Source organism: Elephas maximus, chromosome 19 (assembly GCF_024166365.1).
Source record: "Elephas maximus indicus isolate mEleMax1 chromosome 19, mEleMax1 primary haplotype, whole genome shotgun sequence".
NCBI classification, from domain to species: Eukaryota; Metazoa; Chordata; class Mammalia; order Proboscidea; family Elephantidae; genus Elephas; species Elephas maximus.
The window spans coordinates 42,230,466-42,251,598 of record NC_064837.1 but is presented as its reverse complement, the minus strand read 5'-3'; the positions used below and the strand labels follow the sequence as shown (position 1 = coordinate 42,251,598).

Below are 21,133 nucleotides of genomic sequence, written 5' to 3'. Positions count from 1 at the left end.
GCTGACCTTTTGGTTAGCAGCTGAACTCTTAATCACGATGCTACCAGCAGTTCCTTGCAATGGGAGGTGTACCCCACAATACACCAGGAATGCACATACCCTACTTGGCTAAATTCTTTGAGGACAAGGTCTGTCTCTTTTTCATAGCTGTATTGTCAGCACCTGCACAGGACCTGGCACAGGTAAGCCTTCACCTGATGGCTGCCCAGTCAGCACTCCCCCCTACCCCGTGTCCCCTCCTGTGCACACTTCCCAGCGGGGCTTCCATTGTCACTACAGCAGAAGCATTTTCATCCCTTCTATTAGCATCACTGGACACTTGTTTAACACTTTTCGCCAGCTTTTTCTCACCTCCTTTAAGGATATGAGAGAAGAAATGATTATATTCACTTCACTGGAGGCACCTTAAGTCCAGGGAGGCAAAGCATCTTAGCTTGCTATCTAGTGACAAGGGCCTGGCTGCCACTCACACCTGTGTGCCCTGAGCTCTCCTATAGGCTGCTGGGGCCACAATTACAGTTTGGCTCCAGGTTCATTCCCTTAACCCTGGCCTTAAGTTATCCGTTCATTTTTTATCCTTGAAATTCCCACTGAGCCTGGCCCCTGAGGTAAAATGGCCGACTTGGGAGAAGCAGCAAGTAGCTCCGTCGCTCTAGAAATCCTGTGAAATCCCATCAGTGTATCTCATTGGATTCACGTGTCAGAGCCCAGGGTCCTGCGTCCCTAAAAGAACTGTGCTTTTCTCTTACCAGCTCTCTATTCTCTCGTTCTGTTCGAGTATCTTTTCAAGGGCAGATAGCCTACAAGTATATCATACATACTTGGAAGAGTTTGGCAAATATTTTGGTATACAACAGTGGGTCCCTGCCTTGGCTGTCATTAGACTCATCTGGGAACTTTTAGAACTACCAATGCCTGGTATATTTGCAAGCTTCCCAGGTGATTCCGATGGGAAGCCAAGGTTGAGAATGGTTCTCACTGCTAATGGCAGAGTAGGCTCACCTAGGGCTTTAACCAATCTACTGATGGCCTGGGCTCATCGTCAAAGACTCTGATTTAATTGGTCTGGGGCTGGGAATCACTGGCAGAGCTCCTGCACCTTGCGTTTACTATAGAGAATGGGACTAAATGACTACAGTCCCAACAGAAAAGACCCTTCCATTCTAGCTTCACTAAGAGCAAGTTCACCTGAGGCTTCTCTAGTATCTGCCTTTGCTATAACTTTCTGGCTCTGGTATTTTCCAGCTGTGTGATCTTGAACAAGTATCTTTACCTCTCTGATTGTTACTTTCTTTACTTATAAAACAGTTGGCAAAATTGTTATGAGGATCAAATAAAAAAAAGAATGTATATAAAATATATGTAAAAGAACTCAAGCACTCAATAACTCTGGATCGAAAAGAATAGCCTCCCTCCTGTAGGAAAATTCTATGTACCAACCTACTATTTGCAAAGCATTCTAATATGATTTCTTTTTCTCATTCTTTTTTTTCTGTGCATAAGAGGAAGAGATATGAAGATGGGTGAAGAGAGAATCTCTGTCTTCAAATTGCCACGTGCAAACAGGAAAAACAAGCTGTAAAATAAAACTGAATGATGTAAACACTCACAGGAGATACGGTCGACATGTTGAGTTCAGAGCAGGGAGGTATAATTTTCCCTGCGGGGTGGCGGGGAGTGGAACCAGGGAAGTCTGAGGTAGCATTTGAGCTGGATCTCTTTAAAAGTTCAAATCCACCCAGAGGTGCCTCAGAAGAAAGGCCCGATGGGCTGCTTTTGAAAGGTCACAGCCTTGAAAACCCTATGAAGTGCAGTTCTAGTCTGCAACACATGGGGTCCCCAAGAGTCAGAACTGACTTCCACACTAACTGGGGGGAAAAAAAGAAAAAGGGAATTCAACAGATGGAGAAGAACCGAGGGACACCGTGGACCGAGTTCAGAAGGCTGGAAGATATGAGCAAGTGTCTGGACAACTTGTCCAGTTGACTGAGGTGGCTGGCCTCCAACGGACTTTAGAGGGGCTGAGTTTTGGGTTTATTCATCCTTGTGGAGGGGTGGGAATGGGTTGAAAATGTCTGGGCCAGGGTATGACCCTCAGACCATCCCTCCCACCTGGGCCATGGCCAAGGCTTCAGACACCTGTGAAGAGCAGCTCAGGAAATTTCCCTGGGCCCTGGTTCCTATTTCCATTCTGGGTCTGGTGTATGGGTTCTATCCTCTTGCACTGTGCCAGGAATCTGCTTCTCTACCAAATCGGTTTGGAATTGGATGGCTGCCCTTCTGGATTATCTGTTACCCTTGCATTTTTGTCCTTTCTCTGAAAAGTATCTCAGATTATCCTTTGCCCACTGAAAGTCCAGCCTAAACTGCCTACAACCTCCATTTAGCGTGGAGTCAGGTCTCTCCTGTCTGAGAGCAAAGTTTGGACTTTTGGCATTCTCGGCTCAGGGCCTTTCGCTTATCAGACACGGGAGGCAGGACTTGCTGGATGGATATTGCTATAGTCCAGGCCAGAGGTGATGAGGGCCTGGACTGAGGCTTGTCACAGGGGCTACAGAGTTGGGGGGAGGGAGTGCTACATGGAAGAGACATGGTGAACTTAGAGCTGACAGGACTATAATTTGCCTATATGGACTCAGATTATCTTTCAGAATTTGTTCTTCTGACTCACAGTTTGTTTTAATTTGTCCACAATTGTCTGAGTCTTGAAAACTTTGCAGTCTACTGGGTAATTAGGATTGATGACCTGGGGTGGGGTTTAGAAATACTAATACTTCTTTTATGTACTCATTCTTTAAAGGAAAGTTTGTCATTCAAACTCTGGGTCTATGGATTGAAGATTTGGGGAGGGAGAAAGGGGGCATTAGCAATGTTCAGAGACCATCCAAAATAGTGACAGTGCACAGAGGTCAGGATGTTATTCTGAAAAGGGAAGACCCAACAGGTGGCTCTGGTATCTGGGCTCCCATGGACCCATTGACAGGTGATCCCTCCTCTGAGAAGGTCTTTCCTAGAAGGACAGTGATTTTCAAACTGCTGCACACTGGAATCATCTGTGGATCTTTAGAAAACACTGACGCCTGGCTGCTACCACCCCCATCTGACTTAATTGGTATGGGGTACAACGTGGGCATGGGGGCGCGAGAAACATCCCAGGTAATTCTAACCGAAGTAGGAGGTAGTAGGAATGAGTATCGTTTTTACACTTGAATTGCATCAGTGTCACCTGGAGAACTCATTACAATACAGATTGCTGGGCCCCACCCAGAGTGTCAATAGGTCAGCAGTGGGGCCTAAGAATTTGCATTTCTAACCAGTTCCCAAGTGATGCTGAAGTTCAGAGCCTCACTCTGAGAACCATTAGCTGAGAAGAGCTGGGTCTGGCTGTGCCACTTATGAGCCATGTGACCTCTAGTATGTCATCTAATGCTTAAGAACACCCATTTCTTCATTTATAACCCAGGGACAGCAAGATGGTGAACCTCCTGGGTCATTGTGGGGGGTGAAATGAGATGATATTGGTAAACTGCTTAGCACAGGGCCTGGCCCACGGGAAATGTGGAATACATACTGGCTTTTTTTACATTCTCTAGGCTGGGGTCTTGGAAATGTTATGCTCAACTGAGCTGCTTGGTGAATACTGTTAAATTGAGCTTCAGCTCCCGGAGATCCTGAGTTTAGGATTTCTGGGACAGGAAACTGTGGGACACTGTCTCATGAAGTGAAAGAGACCAGGGTCCAGTAGGGTAAGGGTCCACCCTGAGGAGGGGAGAGGGGTTGATATATGTTAGTTGATGGTCATCAATCAGACTCTTCAGTCTATGTGGGAGGCTGTGAGCTGTGATGGACTCTCCTGCCCAATCTCCATGTTACCCTGACATTGTCCTGCGTTACATCCCATATAGCATTTAGTGCAGTGACTTGTTCTGATGTCACCAAGAAAACCAGATTGCTACAGAGGGATGTGGGGACAGGGCCCCAAATGTGTCCTCAAGGGCAGGCTGTGAATCTCTATGTTCTGTCTCTTCTCTCAGTTTGCTCAAAAATCTGTTTATTTATCTTCCTTCTCCATTTCACTTAAGAGGGAACTGGGGCTCAGGATGGACCCCGAACCTGTAGTTACCCATCTGGGATAGAGGCCAGGTCATACCCCTGGTGCACAAGGACCTTGCTTCCCGCCCTCCCTGAGCACGGCAATGACTTCACAACGTATTTTTGCCCCTTGATGTCTTCACCAGGCCAAGTCTCAGGGGCTTCCTGCTACTTTTGAAACTTCTTTTTTTAGGCAGAATCTAGCTAATCTTTGCTACTCCCATGTGGTTGGAGAGCAAAGCGCCTGAGTTTCCATTTTATGCTTTGGGAAACCCAGTGTGTGGGAAAGAAAGGACATTTAGGACTGGCCCTGAGGTGGAGAATGGAGGCCAGGTGGCTCCATTCTGAGTTCCTTTGGGCTTTTCTCACCTGTGCCCCTTCTTTTTTCACCTGTTTACCTTTAGTCCTTTTTTAAATTTTTTATATTATATTTTAGATACAATAGTTTACAGAGCAAACTAGTTTCTCATGAAACAATTAACATACATATTGTTTTATGACATTGGTTGCCATCCTCACAATATGTCAACACTCTCCCTTTCTCAACCTTGGGTTCCCCATTACCAGCTTTCCTATCTCCTTTTGCCTTCTCTTGTCCCTGGGCTGGTGTGCCATTTAGGCTCGTTTTGTTTTATGGGCCTGTCTAATCTTTGGCTGAATGGTGAACCTCAGGAGTGACTTTATTACTGAGCTCTAAGGGTGTCTGGGGGGACATACTTGTGGGGTTTCTCCAGTCTCAGGCCAGTTGTGTTTCTGCATCTTGGCCCTGACATACCCTTAAGCATTTACCTAAGCACTATCTGCCAGGTATCTAGTGCTCTCATTTGGTATTAATTTGATTTCCCCATTGTGATTGACACTAACCTCTTCCTGTAAGACTACAATGATCCAGCTAACCCCCCGATCTGTAAGTCACACAGTACCTATATGTATGTGGTATCTATAGGTACCATCTATAGAGCAGTCAGTGCAGAAATTGTGCTAGTTGCTTTATGAATGCACAGCATTTAAGCCTCATAACTAGTGTAGGCAGTTATTAGCATGCCCACTGTACAGATCAGAGAAGGAAGCAACTTGCCTAGGGTCACACAGCACTAAGGGGCACAGAGGATTTAAACCCAGGCCTGCCTGATTCTACCATCTATATTCTTCAACAATCATATCACTGCCCACTATTGCAGACTAAGGAAGATGCTGAGTCAGTGTCATGGATTGAATTATGTCCCCTCAAAAATGTATGTATTAACTTGGTTAGGCCATGATTCCCAGTATTCTGTGGTTGTCCTCCATTTTGTGATTGTAGTTTTATGTTAAAGAGGATTAGGGTGGGATTGTAACACCCTTCCCAGGCTACATCCCTGATCCAATATAAAGGGAGTTTTCCTGGGGTGTGGCCTGCACCACCTTTTATCTGTCAAGAGACAAAAGGAAAGGGAAGTACGCAGAGAGTTGGGGACCTCATACCACCAAGAAAGCAGTGCCAGGAGCAAAGCGTGTCCTTTGGACCTGAGATTCCTGTGCTGAGATGCTCCCAGACCAAAGGAAGACTGATGACCAGGACCTTCCTCCAGGGCTGACAGAGAGAAAGCCTTCCCCTGGAGCTGGCGCCCTGAATTTGGACTTTTAGTCTTCTTTACTGTGAGAAAATAAATTTCTCTTTGCTAAAGCCATCCACTTGTGGTATTTCTGTTATAGCAGCACTAGATGACTAAGACAGAGAAAGCAACAAGCCAAACAGTGGAGGGATCAACATAAAGATTGGCGCCTGTCTACCTTTGCAGACAGATTTGGTTTTCTGGAAAAATAGAATTGTTCAGAAAGAGCTTCAAATGTCATCATGGCTAAAACCATCATATAAATAACACTGGTGCAAAAATTGAAAAAAAAAACTAGGTAGGTGTATTATTTCAAATGGGAAATAACAGGTTGGTTGATTTTCCACTGTCAGAATACCCAGCTGCTGGGTGGCAGTGTTCGGAATGCTTGTGAATATTCCTGTTTGCACAGACTACACGCCTGCGCTTTCCCTCATTCTGGAGATTGTGACAGAACGTAGAGACGAAGTTATTTTTAATTTGGCCACTGAAAGATTGTCCAAGTTTTCCCTTCCAGCAGCTAAGCCTATATGTTTTCTCAACAGGGTATTAATTACCTGGCTCTGGGAACAGCCAGACAGGCTGTTCCAACGGCTCTGGCTGCCCCGTTGGTCGTAATGCAATTGATTGTGGACCCAGCAGGACTCAGAGGCTTCAGCAGGGAGCTTCCTCCTTCTCAATAAACTCAGACATGGGTACTGGGTAACTTGTTAAACACATTTATTGATTTCTTGACAGTAACCAAACACAGTGAGTGACCATTATAAACAGGAAAAGAAAGGCATTCGTTTGTACTTTGTGAGATCTGGCTGCACCTGGAGAGAAAAGACACCCCTTTCCCAGGAATTTACAAGGCAAAGTGCATTCCTTCAAGGGAGCATCACAGCGGGGATGGCAGTTTCGAAACGCAAGGAATCTGTTGCCTGCTATCTCAGGCTGAAGCTCACCTCGTATGAATGGTCGAGCCATGGAGTGGAATTAACGGTATACTTGCTTAGCAAATGCATTCCTGATTGCCACAAACTCAGTAAGAGCTGGCTGCAAATGAACCAAACATGTAGATGAAGGAACAAGTGAAATCAAAGGATGTAGCTGCATGGAGCCAGGGCTTCGCCTGTAAGGAAGGACAACAGACCAAAGCCAGAAAAATGGAATGAACTCGTTAAACACATTTATTGAGCTGTTAACAATAACCAAACACAATGCATGACCTTTGGAAAACAAGAAACAGCAAATGGATCAGTTCCGATCTGGGCAAGTCCTACTACAGATATGCGACAAAGAGGGAAATAATTCCATTTCTTTATAGTCTGCAGTGATATATATACAATGTGTATCTCTTCAATGTCTGTCCTTTTTTTTTTTTTAAATTGTTGAGTAAACAGAAGAATCATTATCTAGAAAGAAGTGTCCTTGGTCAACTTTGTCCTGGCTCACCTGTCACCAGCACCCTCAGAGGATTCTAGGACACTAGCTGAGATTACTTGATGCAAAGAACAAAGTCCACTTGATGCTGTGTCGGAGCTGTGTTCTCTCCTCTCTCGAAATTTGGAAGAATTTTGTATGTACAAAGGCTGAAAAGTCTCATTGGGTAAATTTATTAGTTCAGGAAAACGGTATTAAAATTGTAATCAGGTGAACTGAAGTTACTTTCTTCTAAAACCGCTTATGAACGAGCCTTTTGTTTTCTGAAACTTGCCTTCCCAGCACAGAGGTTGTGTGAGTGTGTATGTGAGTGTTTACATGTATGTATGTGTGTGTGTGTGTGTGTGTACGAGTGTATGTGTGTTTGTGAGTGTATGTAAGAGATCTGTTGTCTCTGCCTTGGTTTTGCAGATACTTTCATGAAGAAAGGGCCAATCCCAAGAGTGAATGAGGCTTGGGGGAGGGAAGGAGAGAGAAGAAAGAAGGGGGACATTCTAGGTTACGTCGATTCACAGTTGTAGCATTTCACTGAGGTGGGATTCTTGGCTTACTTCCTACTTTAGAAGCCATTCATTTACTGGAATGAGAGAGAAAGAAAAAGAGAAAACACAATACAAGTCATAACTGAATTAATTTGTACAGTTTGGGGAGCTTACTCTAAAGGGGAAGAGACTGTATTGTAAATGCCTGCTTACTTATAATGTAACCCAACTGCTCCCCTTCCCCCCACCTCCCCAGGAACCTCTACATCTCTGCTATCTAATCTGGGAGTCACTAGCCACATGAAGCAACCATAAATTAAAATCAATAAGAATTAAATGAAATTCACAGTTTAGTTGCCCCATTGTACTAGTCACACACTTTGTGTTCAATAGCTATTGTATTAGACATATAGAACATTTCCATTGATTGCAGAAAGTTCTAGTACAAACTTCTAGTTCACCTAGAGTAGTGCCCTAGACCAGAGGTGTGAAAACTAGAGCCTGAGGCCTAAATCTAGCCTTCTGCTTGTTTTGGTAAATAAAGTTTTATTGGGACACAGCCACCCTCAGTAATTTACATATTGCCTATGACTATTTTCCCCTCTACAATGGCAGAGAGCAACAGAGACTGTATAGCCTAGCAGAACCTAAAATATGTACTAGTTGGACCTTTACAGAGATAGTTCACTGACCCCTGCTCTGGACTGTAATGTCAGTATGGATTGGGGTCATATCTGTCTTCATCACCACTGTATCCCACATCACATCCTGAGACATAGTAGTTGCACAATAAATAGACGTTGAATAAAGAGAAGGATCGATGAATGAGTTGGGTATTTATTTACCCGGTAGTTCTGGCTGAGGGAGCAGAGAATCTATTGTTTTGACATTCTGTGAGTGTGAGAGACAAAAAAAGGAAAAGTGGGGGATATAGGAGAGAAGAAATGGGGGACCATGGGAAAGCGGTGGTGGCTGTTTCTAAAAGCTACCTGATAGTAACCACACTCCCCAACATGTGGGCAGCTTGTTGTTGCTACAAAGGCTTCCCCATCCAAGCTCTCATTTGCTCCTCGCAACAAGCTGTGAAGTAGATGGGATCCACCACCACCAGGTGCCATGGAGCAGATTCCAACTCAGGGAATGTCAAAGTATAACTGTGCTCTTTGTGGTTTCCAATAACTGGCTTTTTTAGAAGCAGATTGCCAGGCCTTTCTTCCAAGGTGCCTCTGGGTGGACTCAAAACTCCAACCTTTTGGTTAGCAGCCGAGCGTGTGTTAACTGTACCACCCGGAGACTATAGTTGATGGGATATGGACTGTCATACCGCATGAAAGGAGCCAGGTCCAGAGGGGCCAATGACTTAGCTGGGTTTGCGTGGCTACTTAGTGATAAAATGAGGCTTGGATTCAGGTGTCCTGACTCCTACTCCAGGGCATTTCCATGACACTGCCCTGGTTCTGTTTTCTTGTCCATGATGAAGGTTTGCTAATGATCAACAGATATTTAGTCAGTGTGGAGCAAAAGAACACAGAAGGCTGGGTGTGCACCAGAGTGTTACAGGAGGTGGGAGTCATCTTAAACGTTCTCCTTAGCAGCTATAATAATCATTTTCAGAGGCACAGCAGAGGACAAGGATGCATTTACACACATTACTTCATTGGATCCCAAGGTTCTGGCACCCCGAGTATTTGCTCACCTTCTGGGGAGAAGAGGGCCTCATTTTGTACACAAGCAAAAGTGCTAAATGCTACTAGCTGTATTGTTCTAGCAGATAACCTTGGGCAAATCAGCATCTCTAGGCTCTTCAATAAAATGGGGATAAAAGGGCTGTCTTGGCTGACCCAGAGGGTCTTTAAGAGCAGATCTCAACAGAAAGACTCAGCTTGGGGCTGTACCTATTGCTGTCTGAGCCATCGCACCCACCTCTATACTGAAGTTTCTGGGCTCGGTTGTTTGGACAGTCCTTCCCCTGTAAACTGAAGTTGATGTTGGTGCGGATACAGCGGTTGTTGAGTGGCTGAACAGGCCTGAAGTTGTCACTCATGCTCAGGAAGATCTGAGATGGCTGATTCTGGCTGAGCAGGCGTAAGGAATGCATCTGAGGAGAGAAGAATAGCTGTGAGACCCGCCCATCCTCTCAAGTGCACTAGGGAAGAAGTAAGACTATGTAGGCCATTGACCAAGCTACTGTGGTGGTACCGGCTGACTGAGAAGGGCATGTGACACCCTCAGCACCCTTCGTTCATGGATTCAGTTGTGCTGCAGGTCCACTCATGGCTCCATGCATGGAGTGAGCCCTGCCTCTAGCTCACTAGTTCATATGTCTCTGGAAAAGTCATTTACTCTCTTTCATCGTGAAATATGCCATCAAAAGAGGAAATCCAAGTAGGTGTTCTCCAGGGTCCCTTCTTTCTTTGACACCTGTGGTTCAATAATTCTGGAATAGGCTGCTCAGCCATATCTTGAACAGAACCTGCACCATTTTTTCTTCCCTAGCCTGTCTCTAGATTCAAGTGTGATTTTGCTGTTTTTGTAGTTTAGTTCCTCTAAAAGTTAAAAGTTAACCAGTGTTTCCCCTAGAACTGTGGAAAACAAGTGATATCAATCTAAGCCTGTCAGACAGGATGATGCACCTGTCTTGTGACCAGGAACCAGGATGGTGCCAGTCACCCCCTGGGCTGATGGGATAATGACAGGAAAAGAGCAACATGTTTGAGACATGACCACTGAAACCATACAGAAGGAGAAGGGACATTCCACAAGTTCCTAAAACCTATGTCCCCTCCCCTATAAAACTCCAGCTGGCCTCCAGTTTGAGGAGACACGTTTAGGAGATTATTCTCCTCTCGTATATATTGATATATAATGAAGCTCTTGCTACCCACCTCATCCCTGTCTCAAGAATTGGCTGTTTGAGGCAGGTGGCTCTAATTTGCAAAATTTCAGTAACAGTTCCATGACTCCCACTTTGGTATTATTCAGACCATAGTGATTGGCCCAGGGCACAAAGATAAACTAAGCTAGACCCATTTGGTTCCTTTTCTGTGAATTTGGCATCAGGGCTAGTGGCTGAACTGTAACGTTTGCCGACATATAATACCACAGCACTGTGAAGCAAAGGAAGACAGTCTCCAGCAGGACGGTGGAGTGAAGCACATGTACGTTTAGAAGCGGGGAGAAACAGAGAGAGAGAGAGAGCTTCTGGGGTTTGATTCCCTTGAATTCCTGACATCAATTTTTGATCTTAAATTCCATAAGATGTCCCAGTATCTCTTAAATAAATCCCCCTTTTTAAGCTGAAGCTATCTGGAGGGGGTTACTTGTAATTAAAAGAGTCCCAGTCAATACAGATGTGATCAGGGACTTCAAATTGTTGAAACTGTTGTTGGCATGTGAGCACGACAAAGAGGTTGGATTCTGCTCATCTTTCCTTTGTGTTTGTATAGACTCTCACAATCATAGAATGTCAGAACTGGGACGGGCTTATCTAATTTACCCCTCTTAGAAGAAAGAATATTTATCTCAGAGCCATGGGGTGACAGACCTAGGTGCATACAATGAGCTATTAGCAAAGTGGGAACCAGAGGCAGATCTCCTGGTTCCCATCCAATTCTGAGGAATGCCCATCCTGTGAGATGCTCTGAAAATAGCAACCTGCTGCATCGACTTGCCTTCTCTTGGAGACTGACTGAAGTGTACTGTCATTTTAAAGACCCTGAGAAACCCTCCAATAATGAATTCTATTTAACTTTTTTTAAGCCAGCTTTTTCCAAACATTGCTATCACTTGTTTTATTTGTTGAACACTAAAGCCACGGGGCACATTTTGAGAACTAACCATGCTGTCTTTTCTCCCTCAGACAGGTGGGAGGCTTCTACAGTTAGTTCACGCTAAACCTTTTAAAATGCTGGTTCTTTAAACACCAGTCCACAAACCCAGCCAGTTTTCATATCACCTTCCCCACTAGCTAAAGGATCACAGAGAAGCTCACCTGCATCCTGGTTATATACACAGGTTTGTTCATTATTATCCAACTTGCTGTCTCATAGCAGGGTGGGATAGTCATCGACCCATCGTAAGTAATGAAACTAGAGGTTTCTGGATATAGTTCCTCTATGTTAAGTCCCTGTAGTAAATATGCATCATCTAGAGAAGAAAACAATAAAGACTTAAGAATTGGGTTTCTTGAAAAAGTGCCGATTTTCCTGATATATATATCTGAGGTATTCACAATCATCTGTTTTTTATTATTAAATATACCTTTTCAGTTATAAAAGTGATATAAGTACATATCCACCTATGTGGACAGAAAGAAAAGGAGAATAACAACAATCCCCAAATCTAAAACAATTACCATTACATTTTGGTGTATTTCCTTTTAAGTTTTTTAAATATGTGTATTGGTTGTATTCCTACAAAGCTGTAATGTACTGGAGTTTTTAAATCTTAATAGATTGCAATGAACTGTTTTCACCTTCTCCCTCTCCCGAAGATCCTTCCTCCTTTCCTTTGTCACACTGCTCTCTCCTGGCTTCCAAAACACTGCTCGGTATTCCTATTTCTCTGGCCATTCCTTCTCAGGCTTTGTGGTTGCTCCTGCTTCTGTCAATGTTGGCATTCCCCGAGGAGAAGTGTGAGCTTGTCTTCTTTTCTCATCCTATACTTTCATCCTAGGTTACTCCTTCTACACCCTTGGCTTTAATTGCCTTCTGTACCCCAGTGATTCCAGGTCTACGTCTCCGAAGGTACCAAATCCCCAGGTGTGTCATAAGGGTCCACCACTGTGGCTGATTCAGGTGGCCTGGAGAAAACATGCCAGGGACCCCAACCCTGTTTGGTAGAGGGATGAGATTGGCTGCCCCAGTCCCCCTGGACTCATGTATGCTCTCTTAACCACATGTCCAAGTCCCAGTGGGACAGGACTAGCTCTTCGGTGGTTTATATAATCCCTCAGGTACAGTACTGTGCACACATCCTGGTAAAAAGGACGTCCACGTATAGCTGGGACCTCATACTGACCTTATGAGATTGACAGGGCAGGTAATAACTTCCTCATGGACAAGAACTGGGGACCGGAGAGGCAAAGGTCACAAAGCTAGCTGGTGGCTGCTGGAGTGGGAACTGCAACCCAGCTTTCCTGACTTACAGACCATGGGTCTTTCATTCATTCAAAAAATATTCACTGAGCACCTACTTTGTGCTGGCACAGTGTTAGGATCTGAGGATAGAGCAATGAATGAGACAGACAAAGTGCCTGCCATCATTCTGATTGGACAGACAATAAATGAGAAAAGAAATACACATAGACTGTGATGTCAGGGGGTGATAAGTGCACCTGGGCTTGGCCTGCACTTTTCCACTGATCCTGAGCACTGAGGCTGCTAATCCATTTTCCTGGGCAAGAACCCTCTTCCCTCCCACCCTCCCCACTTCCTCAAGAAATTGCTCACTTGACTTTCTCTGATAAGAAGGATCCATCTTTGCTTGTCAATGTCATTAGGAGCAAACTGACTGAGCCAGTGGTTCGGAATGATTTAAACAAACACCATTTGCTGATCCATCCAAAGCTGCCCCTCCAGGCTTCCTACACCCCTGACAGGGTAACTGAGCCTCTGTGGAGCTCTGTGTGGCCAAGCTGAACTTAGGGACCAACACTAGGAGGAAGGACTTTTCTTCGCTTTCCATTTGAATGTTTCTGCCTTTACATTAAAAGAGCCTGGAAGCTGGCCAAGCCCATGAAAGAAGTAATGATGGCAGTGTGGCCAGGCTGGGTCTGCACAGTGGCCTGTGTGATCAGATGCTTCCACGACAAAGCCACAGTGCCCAGAGCACACACTGCTGTGATAGTCCTCAGGAGTTTGATCGGGCACCAACACAACAGACTGACTTTGGGAATCCATCGTTTGGCTCTGTGGATTAAGCCCCTAAGCACATGTCAGGCACTAAGCGAGGCCTAGGTGAGTAGGACATAATTAAGTGGATACAGCAAGGAGCCAGAGAGACAGTGATGTGTCTATAGTGGATACACTGTGAGGGTATCAGTTCTGCCTGGGGGTGGGACTCAGGGGAGGTTTAATCAAGGAGCTGACATGAATGGCATCTTGAACACAGAAGGTAATCAGTGGGCAGCTGGCAGGAGAGGGGGCCGAGAGGGCACTGTAGAGAGTCACGTTAGAGAAAGAGCAAAGGAAGTACAGAGAGCTGTGCAGACTGGGGGACAGCTAGAGTGTGGGTGAGATGCAGGGGGAGGGGCGTTGTGAGAAATGAGGCTGGTGGGGTCAGCACAGGCCACGCCCTGATGGTCCTTGACGGCACTGTTGGGAGTTGGGGCTTCATCCTACAGGCAGCTTGGAGCCACTGAAGGGTTTTAAGCAGGGGAGTAGAATGATCAGATTTGACTTAATGAGGCTTGCATGTACGCGGTTTGGCCCAGAGATTAACATATTGAATGAGAGAAGGAAGCATTGTGCACGTTTTTATTAAAGGTCAATGTGATGTGTTTAACCAAGCTTGCACGCAGAGCATATTGGGTACTCTAGCATGCTGCTATTATTGTATTTTATTTTATTCAGGGTGGTGGGGGAGGAGGGAAGGAAGGAGGCAGTAGAATGAGGGGCATTCCAGGCATGACTGGAGTAAAGAAAAAGAGCATTCATATTTCTCTGAAACTATACCCAGCCTCCTTATTGCACCTACATTTGAAGAATGGAGTGAGGTGGGGCAGGTTAGGAGAAGAGGCAAGAGGCTGTGCTCATGGATTAATCCCACACAGTAGGGCAACAATGCCAGTGTCTCCAGAACACGACTGGGCTGATGTGCCTGGACTCCACTTGCTGTGGTCCTGCCAGGAGGTTCCTCTTTGTTCACTTCTCTGGCGACATGCCACCATCATCTGAGACCATGGGCAGCGTCCACCCCCGCCACACGCCTCATTTTGCCATTTTATTCTTTCCACGAATCTTGTTAATACCTGTACTTTACTTTTTGCCCTTTTATTTCCTCTCACTACAGAACTGGAAAGACACAATGGTGAAGGGAGTGAGCTTTGGACTCAGATCTGAGTTTGAGAGTGTGGACTTTGGTGCTCACTGTCTGTGTGACCTTGGTCATGCAGGTAACTGTTTGGGCCTCAGTTTCCACATCTGTAATATGCAGATGGTTCGAGTACCTGCCTCACAGGGTTGTTCGGGGAACAAATGAGACTATGGCCAGGCCCACAGTAAGTAATGCCGGGTAGCATTGATGTTACTCTTCCCTGCCTGGAATGTCCTTGCCCACTCCCAAGGACTGGCAGAGGAAGATTATCCACTTACCCCAGATAACTACTGCTTGTCCTCCCTGAAGGCTCCCTGGCTGGGTTAGTGCCCTTCTCCATGCTCCGTGCTCTGCTCATTCACATATTTACTGAATGAGCTTGAAAATAATGATTGACTTATTTGCCTGCTCCCATTAAGCTGTATGCCTTTCAGGGAATGGTTTACATCTTATATCTCAGAATCCCCAAGCCCCACATGGGGTCACTAAAGACTGGATGCTCAATAAATATTAGTTGACTAAATGAATGAAGGAGCCCTGGTGGTGCAGTGGTTTAAGAGCTTGGCTGTTAACCAAAAAGTCATCAGTTTGAATCCACCGGCCGCTTGTTCGAAGCCCTATGGGGCAATTCTACCCTGTCCTATAGGGTGGCTAAGTGTCAGAATTGCCTCAACAGCAATGGGTTTGGGTTTTGGTTAAATGAATGAAATGGTTTCTTCAGCAGCTCCACCTGCTGGTGAAGGGGCAGAAACTAAGGCAACATCAGCTGTCAGATGACGTGAAAAAAAATCTCTGAGGCTCCAGTCCCTGCCATTAGCTTAATAATATGCTACCTGTCACCTACCAGCCTACCCCCAATAAATATCACAACCACGATACTGGGGTGAGACTGTGGGTCCCTGCTTCCTTCTCTAGATGGAATTATGTGCTTCTACACCAAACACGCCTGCACCCCCATACTGACATTGCTGAAACTGTGTGCATTTAACATGATGGTTGAATCCCATGACTCACCGCCCTGTCTCAAAAGCCACGTTAAATCTATGTTCTGTCTTTTCAGTATGGGAATTTGAGAACCGAGAACACATGGTATATCCCACAAGCTCCCTTTCCTCCCCTTTGAGGTTTGCTTGTGTGTTTGGCAGGATGAAGGCAGTGAGACCAAAGAAAAGAATATGGGCAAGACTAGTAGTTTCCACCCCTAGTGTCAAGGCAGCCAGAAGGAAACAAGCATTTTATGTAAGTCAGTGTCGTCATCTGGGGGTGGTGGACAGAAAGGTGCCTGGGAACTCATGCACTGGAAGGTGGGTTCTGATCTTGAATGCTCGCACGGCTATATTCATTCGTAAGGAAGCAAAGATCTACAGGAGGTCAGAGTCCTTTGTGAACAGAGAGACACAAATTTGGGGTGAAGCTCAGAGGACATGATGATGCATGCCTCTGTTTGCTTCAAAAATATTTATTGAGAGGAAGTGATGGCAGATGTTCAAATCAATTTTCACGAATAGTGTTACATAGAGGCTTTATTTTTCTACGCATCTATCTGCGTATTCATATATCTGTGTATCTATCTATCATCTTTTTACACCTATCATATTAAGACAAACTCCTGGACTTCAAGTCAGGAGTTCTAATACAATTCTAAGTTCAAATTCTGGCCTTACCAGAAACCTACTGCTTGCTTCTTCCTGGGTGAGCCACAAAGCCCCTCACTTGGGGGGCACTGGACTGTTCTTGATAACTGCTCAGGTTCCTTTCAGATAAAGAATTCCATGGATCCAAAACTTCTTTGACATAAACAAGGCTAACCTGTTGCCGTCTGGTTGATTCCAACTCATGGCAACCCCATGTGTTACAGAGTAGAACTGCTCCACAGGATTTTCTTGGCAGTCATCTTTATGAAAACAGATCGCCAGGCTGGGTGGGCTTGAAGTGTCAACCTTTTGGTTAGCAGCCAAGTGTGAACGGTTTGTGCCACCCAGGGACCTAAAGAAGCCTACAGAGCCACATTCATCTTAGTAAATCAAATTTTTTGTATGACGTTGTAATTTTTAATGTGTTGGCTGTATCTTTACAGTACAGGAAGATCCCCTGGGTAATCAAAAGATATAGAATATTTATGCATAGTTTATAGCACGATTTTATTGTTTCAAATAACTGTAGACGTTGACAGCTGTCACTTGGATTTTACGACAGATTTTTGCTGAATCTGTGATTTATCTTAATGCTGAGTTTTTAGCCATGAAGACAACTTTCTCTCTTTTAAAGAGAAGTGCAGTCCGATGAAATGCTCAGGACTGCATTGTGGAGGACCTTCCCCTTAGCCTAAACCTCACTGGCAGCCTCCCTGAAAGGCATCTGGCTTATTTATGTGGGCCACTGATGAGATTTCACACCCTGCTCACAAAGTTCCCGTTCAAAGAGAACGACCGGAATGAGCAAAAGGCGCGGCACTTCCAGAGATCAATATCAGACTTGCTTTTGATCAATAGGCAACTATTTGGCAATTTTCTCATACCGAATGACATTTCCTCTTGTAATCCAAGGCAAATTCCACGGAAATGAAGAAAAGCAATTACGAAAGAAGAAAGTAATATGATTTTTGTTGTTGCTGTTGTTCTACACAAACAATAAATGAAAAGAAGTGCCTCTGAGAATTGGATTCATGGAGCCAGGCTGCTCCTTTTCGATTCTTTGCTGTTTTGAGTTACTACTTGGATGGCGACATGGGAAGTGGTGTCCTGCATTTCGCATCCTGTGAAAACATTTCCAAAGCCATTCCTTCTGAAATGAAAATGAAACTACAACTTCAATTAAGCATAGAGGAAGGCACCGGGAGCAACATGCTCACACTCCCTTCCTGGTGATGTTTCCTCACATTTAACACCGTGTCCCTCTGAGGAGTCCCTCTGAGGAGCTGGCACATAGAACAATTCCCAAAGAACTGAGCAATATAAGGCAGTTACACGCTGGTCTGTCCTTGCCTACACATTCGTCTGTTAGCCAGGGTACCTAAAGCAAAGCTATAAACAGGCAAGACTCAAGAAGATGCTTTAAGGGGCTCTTACCGTGTGCTGAAACCTAAAAGCCCTCCACCAAACGCCTTCAGTTTCGAACTGGTTCCTTCCGGTTCGAACCCCTGCTGATAATTTGCATTTCCACCCCTAGATATACTGACTCAGAATCTACATTTTAACAAAATCCCCAGGTGATTCTTATGTATAATAAAATTTGAGAACCACTGCTCTATCAGTCTATCGCTCGTCTGTCAGTTTGTCGTACTGTGGTGGCTTGCGTGTTGTGATGCTGGAAGCTATGCCACTGGTATTTCAAATACCAGCAGGGTCATCCCATGATAGATAGGTTTCAGCGGAGCTTCCAGCCTAACACAGACTAGGAACAAGCACCTGGGGATCTACTTCTGAAAAAAACTGGCCTGTGAAAACCTTATGCACAGCAGTGGAACACTGTCTGATACAGTGTCAGAAGATGAGCCCCTCATGCTGGAAGACACTCAAAGTGTGACTGGGGAAGAGCTGCCTCCTCAAAGTAGAGTCAACCTTAGTGACGTGGACAGAGTAAGCTTTCAGGACCTTCATCTGCTGATGTGGCACGACTCAAAATGAGAAGAAATAGCTGCAAACATCCATTCACAGGAATGTGGAATGTATGAAAAACTCCACCAGTGGTTCTCAGAATTGGTCCCTAACCAGCAGCATCAGCATCACCTGGGAAATGCAAATTCTTAGCTGGGATTTGAACTGGAACAAACTGGTTTGAAGCCCTGGTTGTGTGCCTTTGTTTCCTTGGAGGAAATATATATTAAGACAATAGCCAGATTTTTTAAAATCTGGAATTTGTGAACCTTTGGATAGTTATTGGACTGAAGTTTGGCACTGTATTTACTATTTATCAGTTGAATACAAAAAGCAGTTGGCATTGAGTTGATTTAATCTCATGGTGACCCCCTGTGTGTCAGAGTAGAACTGTGCTCGATAGGGTTTCCAAAGGCTGATTTTTTGGAATAAATCATCAGGCCTTTCTTCTGAGGTGCTTCTGGGTGAACTTGAACCTCCAACTTTTCAATTAGCAGCTGGGCATGTTAACCATTTGCACTACCCAGGGACTCTGTGAAATGAATGATAATAATTAAACCCATTACTGTCAAGTCATTTGTGACTCATAGCGACCCCACGTATTATAAAATAGAACTGCTCTACAGCATTTTCTTAACTGTAACCTTTACAAAAATAGATCTCCAGGCCTTGCTTCTGTGACACTGCTGGGTGGGTTTGAAAACCACCAACCTTAAGGTTAGGAGCTGATTGAAAATGGCTTGTGCCACCCACGGATATTCCATGAAATGAATGTTGTTGTTACTGTGTGCTGTCTAGTTGATTCCGACTCATAGCAACCCTATATGACAGAGTACAACTGCCACGAGGGTTTCCTAGGCTGTAATCTTTATTAGAGCAGGTCGCCAGTTCTTTTCTCCCATGGAGCCACTGGGTGGGCTCAAACCTCCAGCCTTTCAGTTAGCAGCCAAGCACTTGACCATTGTGCCACCAGGGCTCATTATGAAATGAATAGGGCACATGAAATTGAAGGAGAATGAAGGTACCAAAATGATACACTGTCCTAGGACACTGGAAGAAAGCGTTCATTTATATGCAATGTTCTCATAACTACTCCCTCTTACCCATTTAAGAAGGCTCTCTGCACTCCATTAGTCACTAGTTTTACCACTTGAAAACACTATAAAATCTCGTTTTAAAAAATAATGTCCTTTGGATAGAAATGCTAGCTCAGTGCAGTCAGGTGGGTACTGAAAAGAGAAGGTTACCTTTTCTCAGTTAGGCTCCTGTGCCTGCTAATTAATTAACACAAGGAAAACGGAGGGATATTGGCACTATCCCAATACAATACATTAAAAACATTTTTTTTTGTGTGTGTAAATGACCAATATCTCCTCCAGAAAATCCATTTTTTTAATCCCATCCTTTCAGTCTTGACCCTCAATCTGTAGAAGGGGAATTTAACTTTAATACAATGGATTTTCTTTAGAAGACTTAAAATTCAGCCCCAAATTAATTCAGGCTGGTCTTTTCCATTGTTGGTTCCAGTTAGTGAGACTGTTTTATAAGCTTTACTCTTAGATGTATAAAATTTAAGCTTGCACGGAAACTAGTAGACCCTCGCTAGGTGATCACCCTCTATTGCACAGATTCATGTGTAGAAGCCGTACTTCATTTCAAGCAAGCAAATTCTGTTGCCTGTGTGCCCTGTACTGCATTCACATTCATCATAATTTTTATTTGGTACCATAGTGACCTGGAGCCCTGGTGGCACAGTGGTTAACAGCTACGGTGAGCTACAGCTGCTAAACAAAAGGGTTGACAGTTCGAATCCACCAACTGCTCCTTGGAAACTCTATGGGGCAGCTCTACTCTGTCCTATAGGGTCCATATGAGTCGGAATTGACTGGACGGCAATGGGTTTGACCAGAGTGACCTGCCTCCCAATTTGATCACCACCTGCCTTAGGACAGTTTATTAATTCCTCTCCACACATTAAAAAAAAAAAAAGCAGTTTTCATGGAGTCGACTCTGACTTATGGTGACCTCATGTGTATCAGAGTAGAACCATGCTCCATGGGGTTTTCAATGGCTGATTTTTCAAGGTAGATTGCCAGCTTTTTCTTCTGAGGCACTTCTGGGTGGACTTGAACCACGAACATTTTGGTTAGAAGCCAAGCACATTAACCATTTGAATCACCCATATTTATATTTAATTAGGAGGAAGAGAGGATACACATTTATTATGCACCTAGTTCATACCAGTCATTGTCCAGGCACTTGACTTATTACCTTATGTGATCCTTGCCCCAACCCTCTCAATATCCTCATTTTACAGATAAGGAAATCATATTTCAGAGATGTTAAGAAACTTGCCTGAAGTCACACAGAAAAGGAAGTGACAGAGCTGGGATAAGGAAGACAAGTCTGCTTAGTTTATGACTTAGTTCTTGACTAGAGCACACTGCCTCCCATGAGTTTAGTGGTCTTCACCAGTATGGTGTCTGGATTCCAAAATTCCCAGTCCTCTTTGCAAGATTCTCCTTTCCTCCTTTTTTGGATTTCCTGGCACCGATTTTCCTAACTCTCTCAAAAGAATAATTTTGTACATTTCCCTTGTCTCCTGGTTACCCAATCCATGCCCAATCCTGTAAACCAGTCAAATGGACTCTGTGTCCCTGCTAGCTGCCACTTTATGGTGATTTCACGCCATGCTTCCGTGCTTGCCCTACTCTGTATCCAGCTGGCTGATGAGACAGCCACCCAGGAGCCTCTTCCAGGGTAGGAGGTTTCAGTCTTTTTAGAAGTGATTTGCAATCCTAGGTCACGGGGACCTGAGCTGCTCTTTCAAAAGGGAGGAAATGTCCTGCTTCTGTTGTCTATTAAGTCTCACCCCAGGATTTCACCCAGGTTTAAATACCATGTGTAT

The 21,133-nt window shown here is 44.6% G+C and overlaps 1 protein-coding gene across 1 annotated transcript in view; it reads right to left on the bottom strand.

The window, feature by feature from the left end:
- Positions 1-7,234: 7,234 nt before the first annotated feature.
- CA10 (carbonic anhydrase 10) overlaps positions 7,235-21,133 on the bottom strand; it is a 543,538-nt gene continuing 529,639 nt past the window's right edge. Inside the window, exons 8-10 of the mRNA XM_049861343.1 lie at positions 11,586-11,740; positions 9,518-9,692; positions 7,235-7,689 (exon numbers count right to left, since the gene is read on the bottom strand). Coding sequence (XP_049717300.1) covers positions 7,667-7,689; positions 9,518-9,692; positions 11,586-11,740 — 353 coding nt within the window. The 3' untranslated portion in view covers positions 7,235-7,666. The remainder of the gene's footprint in view (positions 7,690-9,517; positions 9,693-11,585; positions 11,741-21,133) is intronic.